Source organism: Choloepus didactylus, chromosome 13 (assembly GCF_015220235.1).
Source record: "Choloepus didactylus isolate mChoDid1 chromosome 13, mChoDid1.pri, whole genome shotgun sequence".
NCBI lineage: Eukaryota > Metazoa > Chordata > Mammalia > Pilosa > Megalonychidae > Choloepus > Choloepus didactylus.
The window spans coordinates 10719437-10733228 of NC_051319.1; the positions used below are offsets into that span (position 1 = coordinate 10719437).

At 39.0% G+C, this 13792-nt stretch overlaps 1 protein-coding gene across 1 annotated transcript in view; it reads right to left on the bottom strand.

Moving 5' to 3' along the window:
* Nucleotides 1-847: 847 nt before the first annotated feature.
* ANKRD31 (ankyrin repeat domain 31) overlaps nucleotides 848-13792 on the bottom strand; it is a 247134-nt gene continuing 234189 nt past the window's right edge. The window contains 1 exon segment of the mRNA XM_037801810.1: nucleotides 848-1146. Coding sequence (XP_037657738.1) covers nucleotides 1001-1146 — 146 coding nt within the window. The 3' untranslated portion in view covers nucleotides 848-1000.

A 13792-nucleotide genomic window follows, 5' to 3' on the forward strand; every position in this document is an offset into this window, starting at 1 on the left:
TTGGAATAGCTATAAGTAAATACCTGAAACTATCAAACTCCAACCCAGTAGCCGTGACTCTTGAAGACAATTGTATAACAATGTAGCTTACAAGGGGTGACAGTGTGATTGTGAAAACCTTGTGGATCACGCTCCCTTCATCCAGTGTATGGATGGATGAGTAGAAAAATGGGGACCAAAAACTAAATGAAAAATAGGGGAGTATAGGAGGGATGATTTGGGTGTTCTTTTTTACTTTTATTTTTTATTCTTATTCTGATTCTTTCTGGTGTAAGGAAAATGTTAAAAAATAGATTGGGATAATGAATGCACAACTATATGATGGTACTATGAACAGTTGATTGTACACCATGGATGGTCGTATGGTGTGTGAATATAGCTCAATAAAACTGAACTTAATTTAAAAAGAAGAACAACACCTCTTAATGACAACGTAGCTAAAGTCAGCCCGCAAACCAACACTTGATTTGTTCTTTGTTCTAAGAATTAGCAGTTACAATTCTATATGAAATAAATTTTATGAAACCCAAGATAAACCTTTATCATAGTTTTACACTTTGATTTCAAGATATTTTAAAATAAATGAAGGGAGGTAATAGGACTTTAATTTCCTGTTTGAACTGGATTTGCTTTACTTGGACCTCTTCAGGACAAATTATCCATGGATTGCTCTTATTAGTATCCTTATTTCCATTTAGGAACAACTGTTTTTTTATACAAAGGTAGATGTGTTGATTAAAATGCTAGTTTTAAGTTTATGATAATAAAAAGAAAGTCAGAGTCAATTTGGTCAGTTAAGAAATGCCTTTATTTCAATGGCAAAAAAGTATTAATCTCATTACACTATCTGAAAAATTGTATTTTTCCTTATAACAGTAAACACAAATCTTAAGTTGCAACCCATGAAGTGTATTAAAATAGTCTCACAGACCACACAAAATAAAGTATGAACACTGGTTAATCATATGAATACCTAATACATTTTTAAGAAAACAAGGCTTTAGAATGTTAGTTCCTCACATTCCACATAGAACTTCCAATACTGATCCATTAGATGGTATGGGAGAAATTCTCTCTCGCTGATTAATAGTATTTCATTTATTTGTAGATAATGTGGGATGCTTTGCATTGACTCTCTGGATGATCCTGTGTAAAGAAGGGCCAACAAATTAAAAACTGACTTATAAAATGTAAGATTTAAATTTAGTTATCACAAATCATAGACCCCAGTCAAGTCTAAATGAAAGCATACATAACAGGTTTTCTGACCAGGACATTTTTATATCACTCCGTTTTCTGTGCTGGAGACAGAGCTATAAACCAGCATTGGCTGACGAGAGAGAGAGAGAGAGAGAGAGAGAGAGAGAGAGAGAGAGAGAGAGAGAGAGAGAGAGAGAGAGAGAGGCAGGCTTATTTGAGGTCTACAAAACCAAGGCAGAAAAGGATGTTCAAAACTTATGAAAACAGTTGTACAAGCCACTCTGTGCCTCGATTTCCAATAAACTGAGAATTAAACAGTTGTGAGAATCAAATCAGATATTGCATGTGAAATGTTTAGTATACAACCTGCATATTGTAGAGGCAAAACACTCAATAAAATACTCAATAAATGTTCAGTATACTGCCTGTATAGTGTACAGGCAAATACTCAGTGAATGTTATCTGCTATTATTATTATTATCATTTTTTTTATTGAAAAGAGTATTAGACTGGGAAAATAGATGATCTAGGTTCTAGTCCTGCTATGTCACAAACTTGGTGTGTAATCTCAAGAAAGTAATGTGAATTTTCCAGGGTCCATTTTAGCTCTACTATACTATGGGTCAATAAGACTAAAACTTCTTTAGGTTCCCTGAAAGTCTCAGAGATATGGAAATTGGCTATTTGAGCTATACATTGTTCAGAAAATGGAATCTTCTTCCACAGAGAGCATCAATATGAGTGTAACTTCCACCAGGCAGTTTTAGTTATACCATACTAGTTCAACAGCTTTGTTCATAATTTTAAGCAATACAAATGTTTAAGTAACTACATATCTGAATGGGTATCTGGTGTTTTGATGTCCACTAAGCATTTACCCTTCCCCTGGTGACCCCACCCTGATTTTCCTCTGAATTTCCATCCCTTTCCCCACACTTTGCCAGTATGCTTCTGTTGGGGTTGTTCAACTTCCTGATTTAGATTTAAGCCAATCAGTGATTAGGTATTGATTCAGGGATGAGAATATGGCCCATTCTGAGTGAATCTGAGAAGCAGTAAGATTTTTGTTGGGACTTCTGGGAAAGAGTCAGATATTCTTCCCCTCTAGACTTGAACCTGGAAGCATGTAGCCCTGGGATGATGAAAGAAGTGTCTGTCAGGATGGACCCAAAATGAGGAAATTGAGAGCAAGAGAAACTGGATGCTAGTCATGCTTTCTGAATCCTGGATAAAGCCTGAAGACCTATTCCTGGTCTTTCAGATACATGAGTCTCTGAATCCCCCTCCTCCTTTTTTTGGTTTATCCCAAATTATGTTGGGTTTTAAACTGTCAATCACAACACACACAAGGAATCCTTAACTCTTTTACACAATAATTCTCTTATTAGCAGCTTTGTTGTATTGACTTTTTTTTTTTTTTTTCAGAGACAAATGACTTTATTACTCACAGCAAGAGCAACAACCAGAGTATCAGTATTTGCATAGGCTAGCCCCAATTCCCATAAAGCAATGCAAGGAAAGCCAGGTAATACCTGCAGACAAAGCAGGGTGCACTACAGGAGCTAGGTAATCTTTTTTTTTTTTTTTTTTTTAATCTTCATTTTATTGAGATATATTCACATACCATGCAGTCATACACAACAAATCATACTTTCGATTGTTTACAGTACCATTACATAGTTGTACATTCATCACCTAAATCAATCCCTGACACCTTCATTAGCACACACACAAAAATAACAAGAATAATAATTAGAGTGAAAAAGAGCAATTGAAGTAAAAAAGAACACTGGGTACCTTTGTCTGTTTGTTTCCTTCCCCTATTTTTCTACTCATCCATCCATAAACTAGACAAAGTGGAGTGTGGTCCTTATGGCTTTCCCAATCCCATTGTCACCCCTCATAAGCTACATTTTTATATAATTGTCTTCGAGATTCATGGGTTCTGGGTTGTAGTTTGATAGTTTCAGGTATCCACCACCAGCTACCCCAATTCTTTAGAACCTAAAAAGGTTGTCTAAAGTGTGCGTAAGAGTGCCCACCAGAGTGACCTCTCGGCTCCTTTTGGAATCTCTCTGCTACTGAAGCTTATTTCATTTCCTTTCACATCCCCCTTTTGGTCAAGAAGATGTTCTCCGTCCCATGATGCCAGGTCTACATTCCTCCCCGGGAGTCATATTCCACGTTGCCAGGGAGATTCACTCCCCTGGGTGTCTGATCCCACGTAGAGGGGAGGGCAGTGATTTCACCTTTCAAGTTGGCTTAGCCAGAGAGAGAGGGCCACATCTGAGCAACAAAGAGGCATTCGGGAGGAGACTCTTAGGCACAACCATAGGGAGGCCTAGCCTCTCCTTTGCAGCAACCGTCTTCCCAAGGGTAAAACCTATGGTAGAGGGCTCAACCCATCAAACCACCAGTCCCCTATGTCTGTGGTCATGTTAGCAACCATGAAGGTGGGGTAGGCGAATACCCCTGCATTCTCCACAGGCTCCTCAAGGGGGCACTACATCTTTTTTTTTTTCCCTTGTTTTCCTTTTTTTTTTTTTTTTAACTTTCCCTTCTTTTTTTTTTTTTTTTTTTTTTAATCATCATTTTATTGAGATATATTCACATACCACGCAGTCATACAAAACAAATTGTACTTTCGATTGTTTACAGTACCATTACATAGTTGTACATTCATCACCTAAATCAATCCCTGACACCTTCATTAGCACACACACAAAAATAAACAAGAATAATAATTAGAGTGAAAAAGAGCAATTGAAGTAAAAAAGAACACTAGGTACCTTTGTCTGTTTGTTTGCTTCCCCTACTTTTCTACACATCGATCCATAAACTAGACAAAGTGGAGTTTGGTCCTTATGGCATTCCCAATCCCACTGTCACCCCTCATAAGCTACATTTTTATACAACTGTCTTTGAGATTCATGGGTTCTGGGTTGTAGTTTAATAGTTTCAGGTATCCACCACCAGCTACCCCAATTCTTTAGAACCTAAAAAAGGTTGTCTAAAGTGTGCGTAAGAGTGCCCACCAGAGTGATCTCTCGGCTCGTTTTGGAATCTCTCTGCCACTGAAGCTTATTTCATTTCCTTTCACATCACCCTTTTGGTCAAGAAGATGTTCTCCGTCCCATGATGCCAGGTCTACATTCCTCCCCGGGAGTCATATTCCACGTTGCCAGGGAGATTCACTCCCCTGGGTGTCTGATCCCACGTAGAGGGGAGGGCAGTGATTTCACCTTTCAAGTTGGCTTAGCCAGAGAGAGAGGGCCACATCTGAGCAACAAAGAGGCATTCGGGAGGAGACTCTTAGGCACAACCATAGGGAGGCCTAGCCTCTCCTTTGCAGCAACCGTCTTCCCAAGGGTAAAACCTATGGTAGAGGGCTCAACCCATCAAACCACCAGTCCCCTATGTCTGTGGTCATGTTAGCAACCATGAAGGTGGGGTAGGCGAATACCCCTGCATTCTCCACAGGCTCCTCAAGGGGGCACTACATCTTTTTTTTTTTCCCTTGTTTTCCTTTTTTTTTTTTTTTTTAACTTTCCCTTCTTTTTTAAATCAACTGTATGAAAAAAAAGTTAAAAAGAAAACAAACATACAATAAAAGAACATTTCAAAGAGACCATAACAAGGGAGTAAGAAAAAGACAACTAACCTAAGATAACTGCTTAACTTCCAACATGTTCCTACTTTACCCCAAGAAAGTTACATAATATACCAACATTTCTGTGAACTTGTTCCTACTATATCCATCAGAAATTAACAGACCATAGTCATTCCTGGGCATCCCCAGAACGTTAAATAGCTTATCTGTTCTTCTTGGATTATTGTTCCCCCTTCCTGAATTGCTCTCTATTGCTAGTTCCCCTACATTCTACATTATAAACCATTTGTTTTACATTTTTCAAAGTTCACATTAGTGGTAGCATACAATATTTCTCTTTTTGTGCCTGGCTTATTTCGCTCAGCATTATGTCTTCAAGGTTCATCCATGCTGTCATATGTTTCACGAGATCGTTCCTTCTTACTGCCGCGTAGTATTCCATCGTGTGTATATACCACATTTTATTTATCCACTCATCTGCTGAAGGACATTTGGGTTGTTTCCATCTCTTGGCAATTGTGAATAATGCTGCTATGAACATTGGCGTGCAGATATCTGTTCGTGTCATTGCTTTCCGATCTTCCGGGTATATACCGAGAAGTGCAATCGCTGGATCGAAGGGTAACTCTATATCTAGTTTTCTAAGGAACTGCCAGACTGACTTCCAGAGTGGCTGAACCATTATACAGTCCCACCAACAATGAATAAGAGTTCCAATTTCTCCACATCCCCTCCAGCATTTGTAGTTTCCTGTTTGTTTAATGGCAGCCATTCTAATCGGTGTGAGATGGTATCTCATTGTGGTCTTAATTTGCATCTCTCTAATAGCTAGTGAAGCTGAACATTTTTTCATGTGTTTCTTGGCCATTTGTATTTCCTCTTCAGAGAACTGTCTTTTCATATCTTTTGCCCATTTTATAATTGGGCTGTCTGTACTACTGTCATTGAGTTGTAGGATTTCTTTATATATGCAAGACATCAGTTTTTTGTCAGATACATGGTTTCCAAAAATTTTTTCCCATTGAGTTGGCTGCCTCTTTACCTTTTTGAGAAATTCCTTTGAGGTGCAGAAACTTCTAAGCTTGAGGAGTTCCCATTTTCTCTTTTGTTGCTTGTGCTTTGGGTGTAAAGTCTAGGAAGTGGCCGCCTAATACAAGGTCTTGAAGATGTTTTCCTACATTACCTTCTAGGAGTTTTATGGTACTTTCTTTTATATTGAGATCTTTGGTCCATTTTGAGTTAATTTTTGTGTAGGGGGTGAGGTAGGGGTCCTCTTTCATTCTTTTGGATATGGATATCCAACTCTCCCAGCCCCATTTGTTGAAAAGACCATATGACTCAGTTCAGTGACTTTGGGGGCCTTATCAAAGATCAGTCGGCCATAGATCTGAGGGTCTATCTCTGAATTCTCAATTTGATTCCATTGATCTATATGTCTATCTTTGTGCCAGTACCATGCTGTTTTGGCAACTGTGGCTTTATAATAAGCTTCAAAGTCAGGGAGTGTAAGTCCTCCCACTTCGTTTTTCTTTTTTAGAGTGTCTTCACCAATTCGAGGCATCTTCCCTTTCCAAATAAATTTGATAACTAGCTTTTCCAAGTCTGCAAAGTAGGTTGTTGGAATTTTGATTGGGATTGCATTGAATCTGTAGATGAGTTTGGGTAGAATTGACATCTTAATGATATTTAGCCTTCCTATCCATGAACATGGAATATTTTTCCATCTTTTAAGGTCCCCTTCTATTTCTTTTAGTAGAGTTATGTAGTTTTCTTTGTATAGGTCTTTTACATCTTTGGTTAAGTTTATTCCTAGGTACTTGCTTTTTTTAGTTGCTATTGAAAATGGTATCTTTTTCTTGAGTGTCTCTTCAGTTTGTTCATTTCTAGCATATAGAAACATTACTTACTTATGTGCATTAACCTTGTATCCTGCTACTTGGCTAAATTTGTTTATTAGCTCTAGTAGCTGTATCGTCGATTTCTCAGGGTTTTCTAGATATAAGATCATATCATCTGCAAACAATGACAGTTTTACTTCTTCTTTTCCAATTTGGATGCCTTTTATTTCTTTGTCTTGCCGGATTGCCCTGGCTAGCACTTCCAGCACAATGTTGAATAACAGTGGTGACAGCGGGCATCCTTGTCTTGTTCCTGATCTTAGAGGGAAGGCTTTCAGTCTCTCACCATTGAGTACTATGCTGGCTGTGGGTTTTTCATATATGCTCTTTATCATGTTGAGGAAGTTTCCTTCAATTCCTACCTTTTGAAGTGTTTTTATCAAAAACGGATGTTGGATTTTGTCAAATGCTTTTTCAGCATCTATTGAGATGATCAATTGATTTTTCCCTTTTGACTTGTTAATGTGTTGTAATACATTAATTGATTTTCTTATGTTGAACCATCCTTGCATGCCTGGAATGAACCCCACTTGGTCATGGTGTATGATTTTTTTAATGTGTCTTTGGATTCGATTTGCAAGTATTTTGTTGAGGATTTTTGCATCTATATTCATTAGGGAGATTGGCCGGTAGTTTTCCTTTTTTGTAGCATCTTTGCCTGGTTTTGGTATTAGATTGATGTTAGCTTCCTAAAATGAGTTAGGTAGTGTTCCATTTTCTTCAATGTTTTGAAAGAGTTTGAGTAAGATTGGTGTCAGTTCTTTCTGGAAAGTTTGGTAGAATTCCCCTGTGAAGCCATCTGGCCCTGGGCATTTATTGTGGGAAGATTTTTGATGACTGATTGGATCTCTTTGCTTGTGATGGGTTGGTTGAGGTCTTCTATTTGTTCTCTGGTCAGTCTAGGTTGTTCATATGTTTCCAGGAAATTGTACATTTCTTCTACATTATCCAGTTTGTTGCCATACAGTTGTTCATAATATCCTCTTATAGTTTTTTTAATTTCTTCAGGATCTGCAGTTATGTCACCTTTTTCATTCATTATTTTGTTTATATGGGTCTTCTCTCTTTTTGATTTTGTCAGTCTAGCTAGGGGCTTGTCAATGTTGTTGATCTTCTCAAAGAACCAACTTTTGGTGATATTTATCCTCTCTATTGTTTTTTTGTTCTCTATGTCATTTATTTCTGCTTTAATCCTTGTTATTTCTTTTCTTGTACTTGGTTTAGGATTGGTTTGCTGTTCATTTTCTAGCTTCTTCAGTTGATCCATTAGTTCTTTGATTTTGGCTCTTTCTTCCTTTTTAATATATGCGTTTAGTGCTATAAATTTCCCCCTTAGCACTGCTTTTGCTGCATCCCATAGGTTTTGGTATGTTGTGTTCTCATTTTCATTCGTCTCTATATATTTAGCAATTTCTCTTGCTATTTCTTCTTTAACCCACTGATTGTTTAGGAGTGTGTTGTTTAACCTCCAGGTATTTGTGGATTTTCTAAGTCTCTGATGGTTATTGACTTCTAATTGTATTCCATTGTGGTCAGAGAATGTGCTTTGAATAATTTCAATCTTTTTAAATTTATTGAGGCTTGTTTTAAGTCCCAGCATATGATCTATTCTGGAGAAAGTTCCATGAGCACTAGAAAAGTATGTGTATCCTGGTGATTTGGGATGTAATGTCCTGTATATTTCTGTTAAATCTAATTCATTTATCAGATTGTTTAGGTTTTCAATTTCCTTATTGGTCTTCTGTCTGGTTGATCTATCTATAGGAGAGAGTGATGTGTTGAAGTCTCCCACAATTATTGTGGAAACATCAATTGCTTCCTTTAGTTTTGCCAGTGTTTCTCTCATGTATTTTGTGGCACCTTGATTGGGTGCATAGACATTTATGATCGTTATTGCTTCTTGCTGAATTGCCCCTTTTATTAGTATGTAGTGGCCTTCTTTGTCTCTCAAAACATCCCTGCATTTGAAGTCTATTTTATCTGAGATTAATATTGCTACACCTGCTTTCTTTTGGCTGTAGCTTGCATGAAATATTTTTTTCCATCCTTTCACTTTCAGTTTCTTTGTGTCCCTGTGTCTAAGATGAGTCTCTTGTATGCAACATATTGATGGTTCATTTTTTTGATCCATTCTGCGAATCTATATCTTTTAATTGGGGAGTTTAATCCATTTACATTCAGTGTTATAACTGTGAAGGCATTTCTTGAATCAGCCATCTTATCCTTTGGTTTATGTTTGTCGTATATATTTTTCCCCTCTCTCTATTAATATCCTTTATTGTACCCATACCGAATCTCTTTAGTACTGAACCTTTCTCTCTGTCCTGTCTTTGTTTCTCTGTCTGTAGGGCTCCCTTTAGTATCTCCAGTAGGGCAGGTCTCTTGTTAGCAAATTCTCTCAGCATTTGTCTGTCTGTGAAAAATTTAAGCTCTCCCTCAAATTTGAAGGAGAGCTTTGCTGGATAAAGTATTCTTGGCTGGAAATTTTTCTCACTCAGAATTTTAAAGATATTGTGCCACAGCCTTCTTGCCTCCATGGTGGCTGCTGAGTAGTCACTACTTAGTCTTATGCTGTTTCCTTTGTATGTGGTCAATTGCTTTTCTCTTGCTGCTTTCAGAACTTGCTCCTTCTCTTCTGTGTTTGACAGTGTGATCAGTATATGTCTCGGAGTGGGTTTATTTGGATTTATTCTATTTGGAGTTCGCTGAGCATCTATGATTTGTGTATTTATGTTGTTTAGAAGATTTGGGAAGTTTTCCCCAACAATTTCTTTGAATACTCTTCCTAGACCTTTACCCTTTTCTTCCCCTTCTGGGACACCAATGAGTCTTATATTCGGACGTTTCATATTATCTATCATATCCCTGAGGTCCATTTCGATTTTTTCAATTTTTTTCCCCATTCTTTCTTTTATGCTTTCATTTTCCATTGTGTCATCTTCCAGGTCATTGATTCGTTGTTCAACTTCCTCTAGTCTTGTACTATGAGTGTCCAGAATCTTTTTAATTTGGTCAACAGTTTCTTTAATTTCCATAAGATCATCCATTTTTTTATTTAGTCTTGCAATGTCTTCTTTATGCTCTTCTAGGGTCTTCTTGATTTCCTTTGTATCCCGTACTATGGTCTCATTGTTCATCTTTAGTTCTTTGAGTAGCTGCTCTAGGTGTTGCGTCTCTTCTGATCTTTTGATTTGGGTGCTTGGGCTTGGGTTATCCATATCGTCCGGTTTTTTCACATGCTTTATAATTTTCTGTTGTTTTTGGCCTCGTGGCATTTGCTGAACTTGATAGGGTTCTTTTAGGATTTGTAGACCAATTGAAGTACTTATCTCTAATTTATGAGATCTACAGCTTCGTGGAGTACACTGTCTCTAACTAATCAGCAGGTGGCGTCCACGAGCCACCTGTTCTCCACAAGCAAGTTCTCCCCTGCTTAGCCTTTTTGGTGAGTGGGGGAATGAGTCTTGTGGGGTCCAATTGGTGTACCAAGCTTGCGTGTGTAGTTGGCGTTGCCCGCCCTGTATATGGGGCGTGTTTCTGGGCAGTCAGGGAGGGGGGGGTGGCCCTAACAATCAAATCTCCCTGGTGATCCTAGAGTTTTAAAGCTGCTGCAATAGTCTAATCCTTCAGTTCAGTCCTGCCACAGTTTGTCTCTGCCACTGACCCACAAGTCCTTGGTATTGGCATATGGCTCCTGAGACTTGCAAGTGGGCCCCTCTTCCAGGCTGTGCACCCCAGGTCCTCTGTTGAGGGATGACTGTGCTATGTCACAGGTGAGTGCCGTCCCCCCAGGGCGGTTCTGGGCTGCTGGGCTGTGTAGGGAGGCTCCCAGCCTGCTGAAATGATGGCTGAATGGGGCTTTGTTAATTCACAGTGCTCCACCTTCCCAACTCTGGGACAATCAGCTGAGGTTGCAGGGAAGGCTAATGTCCACGCCCAGTTTTGTGGTGTGTGCCTGTTATTTGAAGCACTTCCGTCACACTGGGTTGTCTGGGGCAGTTCTGGGCTATGGGGCTGGTGATGGGCAGGAGTGTTTCCTGTCCACCAGGATGATGGCTGTGAGAGGACAACCCCCTTTTCTTGGGAAGTTGTGGTGTTTAGTGAATTTTCTCAGCCATTGGATTATTGCCTTTTGTCTCAGAGCTCTCTTAGTTCTGCTCTTGACTTGACCTGCCCAAATTGCAAGTCTTTGAAGCTTTCTGTATTGGGATTCTTAGAGTAATTGTTTTAGAAAAAGAAAAAAGGATTAAAAAAAAAAAAAAGGGCCCTCCTCAGAGATCTAATGGGTTATTGAAATGCTAAGAGAGAAAGCAACCAGGGCCATTAAGGAAAGGTCCACAGGGCAGAGAGATCAGCTTTTCTTCGGGATTTGCATATGCGCCTCAGGGCCTGAGCGCTGCCCTTCCCCTTTCTATGTTCACCAGAACTCCAAAATCCTCCGCTTTTATTTTGGAGTTTTTTCGTGTTGTTTTTTTTCTATGCCTGTCTCCTCTCTGCTGGGCTGGCTGCTCTCAGATTCTCTGGTGTCTGGTCTCAGTCTATCTATGGTTGGAGTTTGGATCAGTAGAATGAGTTTCCGATAAGGGCTGCCACTGCAGTTCTCCCTTCTCCTTCCCGGAGCTGACAGCCCTCCTCCCACGGGACTGAGCCTGGCAGGGAGGGGCGCGGGTCCCCTGGCCGCAAAAACTTACATATTTCGCTGATCTCAGCAGTTCCACGTTTTCATGAGTGTTGTATGAAGTATGCCGAAAGTCAGATTGCTCTGTGGTGTCCAGTCCACGCAGTTCCTGGCTTTCTACCTACTTTCCTGGAGGAGTAACTAAAACATACAGCTCACCAGTCTGCCATCTTGCCCCGCCTCTTGTATTGACTTTTTTTTTTTTTTCCTATTTTTATTGAGATTGTTCAGATACCATACAATAATTAAAGATCCAAAGTGTACAATCACTTGCCCCTGGGTACTCTCATACAGCTGTGCATCCATCACTACACTTGATTTTTGTTCAATTTTTAGAAAGTTTTCATTAGTCCAGAGAAGAAATAAAGTGAAAGATGAAAAAAGAAAAAAAGAAAAAAAGAAAAGGAAACTCTAATCCTCCCCTATCCCTATCCAACCCCCCTCAATTGTTGACTCGTAGTATTGGTATAGTAAATTTGTTGCTGTTTATGAAAAAATGTTGAAATGCTACTAACTGTAGTATATAGTTTGCAATAGGTATATATTTCTTCCCTATATGCCCCTCTATTATTAACTTCTAATTGTATTGTCATACATTTGTTCTGGTTCATGGAAGTGATTTCTAGTATTTGTAAAGTTGATCATGGACATTGCCCACCATAGGATTCAGTTTTATACATTCCCATCTTTTGACCTCCAACTTTCCTTCTGGTGACAGATATGACTCTGAGCTTCCCCTTTCCACCTCATTCACACACCATTCGGGGCTGTTAGTTATTCTCACATCTTGCTACCGACACCCCTGTTCATTTCCAAACATTTAAGTTCATTGTAATTGAACATTCTGCTCATACTAAGCAACCACTCCCCATTCTTAAGCCTTGTCCTATATCTTGGTACCTTATATTTCATGTCTATGAGTTTATATATTATAATTAGTTCCTAGCAGTGAGACCCTGCAATAATTGTCCTTATGTGTCTGGCTTATTTCACTCAGTATATTGCCCTCAAGGTTTTGTCATCAACCCATTTTTTTTTTTTTAATATGGTTTTGTTCACACACCATACATTCCATCCCAAGTAAATAATCGATGGTTCTCTGCATGGTCATACATTTATGTGTTCACCACCTTCACCACTATCTATATAAGGGCATCTACATTTCTTCCACAAGGCAGGAGGGAGAGTCAAAGAAGGTAGAGAGGCAAAAGAAAGAGGAAAAGAACATGACAGCTAGGAAGCAGCAAAAGGAAAAATAACCTTAAATCAAAGTAGAATAAAGAATCAGACAATACCACCAATGTCAAGTGTCTAACATGCCTCCCCTTTCCCCCCCTTTATCTGCATTTACGTTAGTATATCACCTTTGTTACATTAAAGGAAGCATAATACAATGATTCTATTAGTTACAGTCTCTAGTTTATGCTGATTGCATTCCTTTCCCAATGTCTCCCCATTTTTAACACCTTGCAAGGTTGACATTAGCTTGTTCTCCCTCGTAAAAGAACATATTTGTACATTTTATCACAGTTGTTGAATACTCTAGATTTCACCAAGTTACACAGTCCCAGTCTTTATCTTTCCTCCTTTCTTGTGGTATCTCACATACTCCCCCACCTTCCTTCTCAACTGTATTCATAGTTATCTTTTGCTCAGTGTACTTACATTATTGTGCTACCATCTCCCAAAATTGTGTTCCAAACCACGCACTCCTGTCTTCTATCACTCTGTAGTGCTCCCTTTAGTATTTCCTGTAGGGCGGGTGTCTTGTTCACAAAGTCTCTCATTGTCTGTTTGTCGGAAAATATTTTGAGCTCTCCCTCATAATTGAAGGACGGCTTTGCTGGATATAGGATTCTTGGTTGGCGGTTTTCCTCCTTCAGTATCTTAAATATATCACACCACTTCTTTCTTGCTCCATGGTTCTCCTGAGAGATCCACACATAGTCTTATTAAGCTTCCTTTGTATGTAATGGATCGCTTTTCTCTTGCTGCTTTCAGGATTCCTCTCTTTGTCTTTGACAGTTGAATAATCTGATTATTAAGTGTCTTGGCGTAGGCCTATTCATATCTCTTCTGTTTGGAGTATGCTGCGCTTCTTGGATCTGTAATTTTATGTCTTTCATAAGAGAGGGAAATTTTCATTAATTATTTCCTCTATTATTGCTTCCGCCCCTTTTCCCTTCTTTTCCTCTCTGGGGACACCAATGATACGTACATTATTGTAGTTTGTTTCGTCCTTGTAGTTCCTGGAACGTTGCTCATATTTTTTCATTCTTTTTCTCCATCTGCTCCTTTGCGTGTAGGCTTTCAGGTGTTTTGTTCTCCAGTTCCTGAGTGTTTTCTTCTGCCCTCTTGAAATCTGCTGTTGTATGTTTCCATTGTGTCTTTCATCTCTTGTGTTGT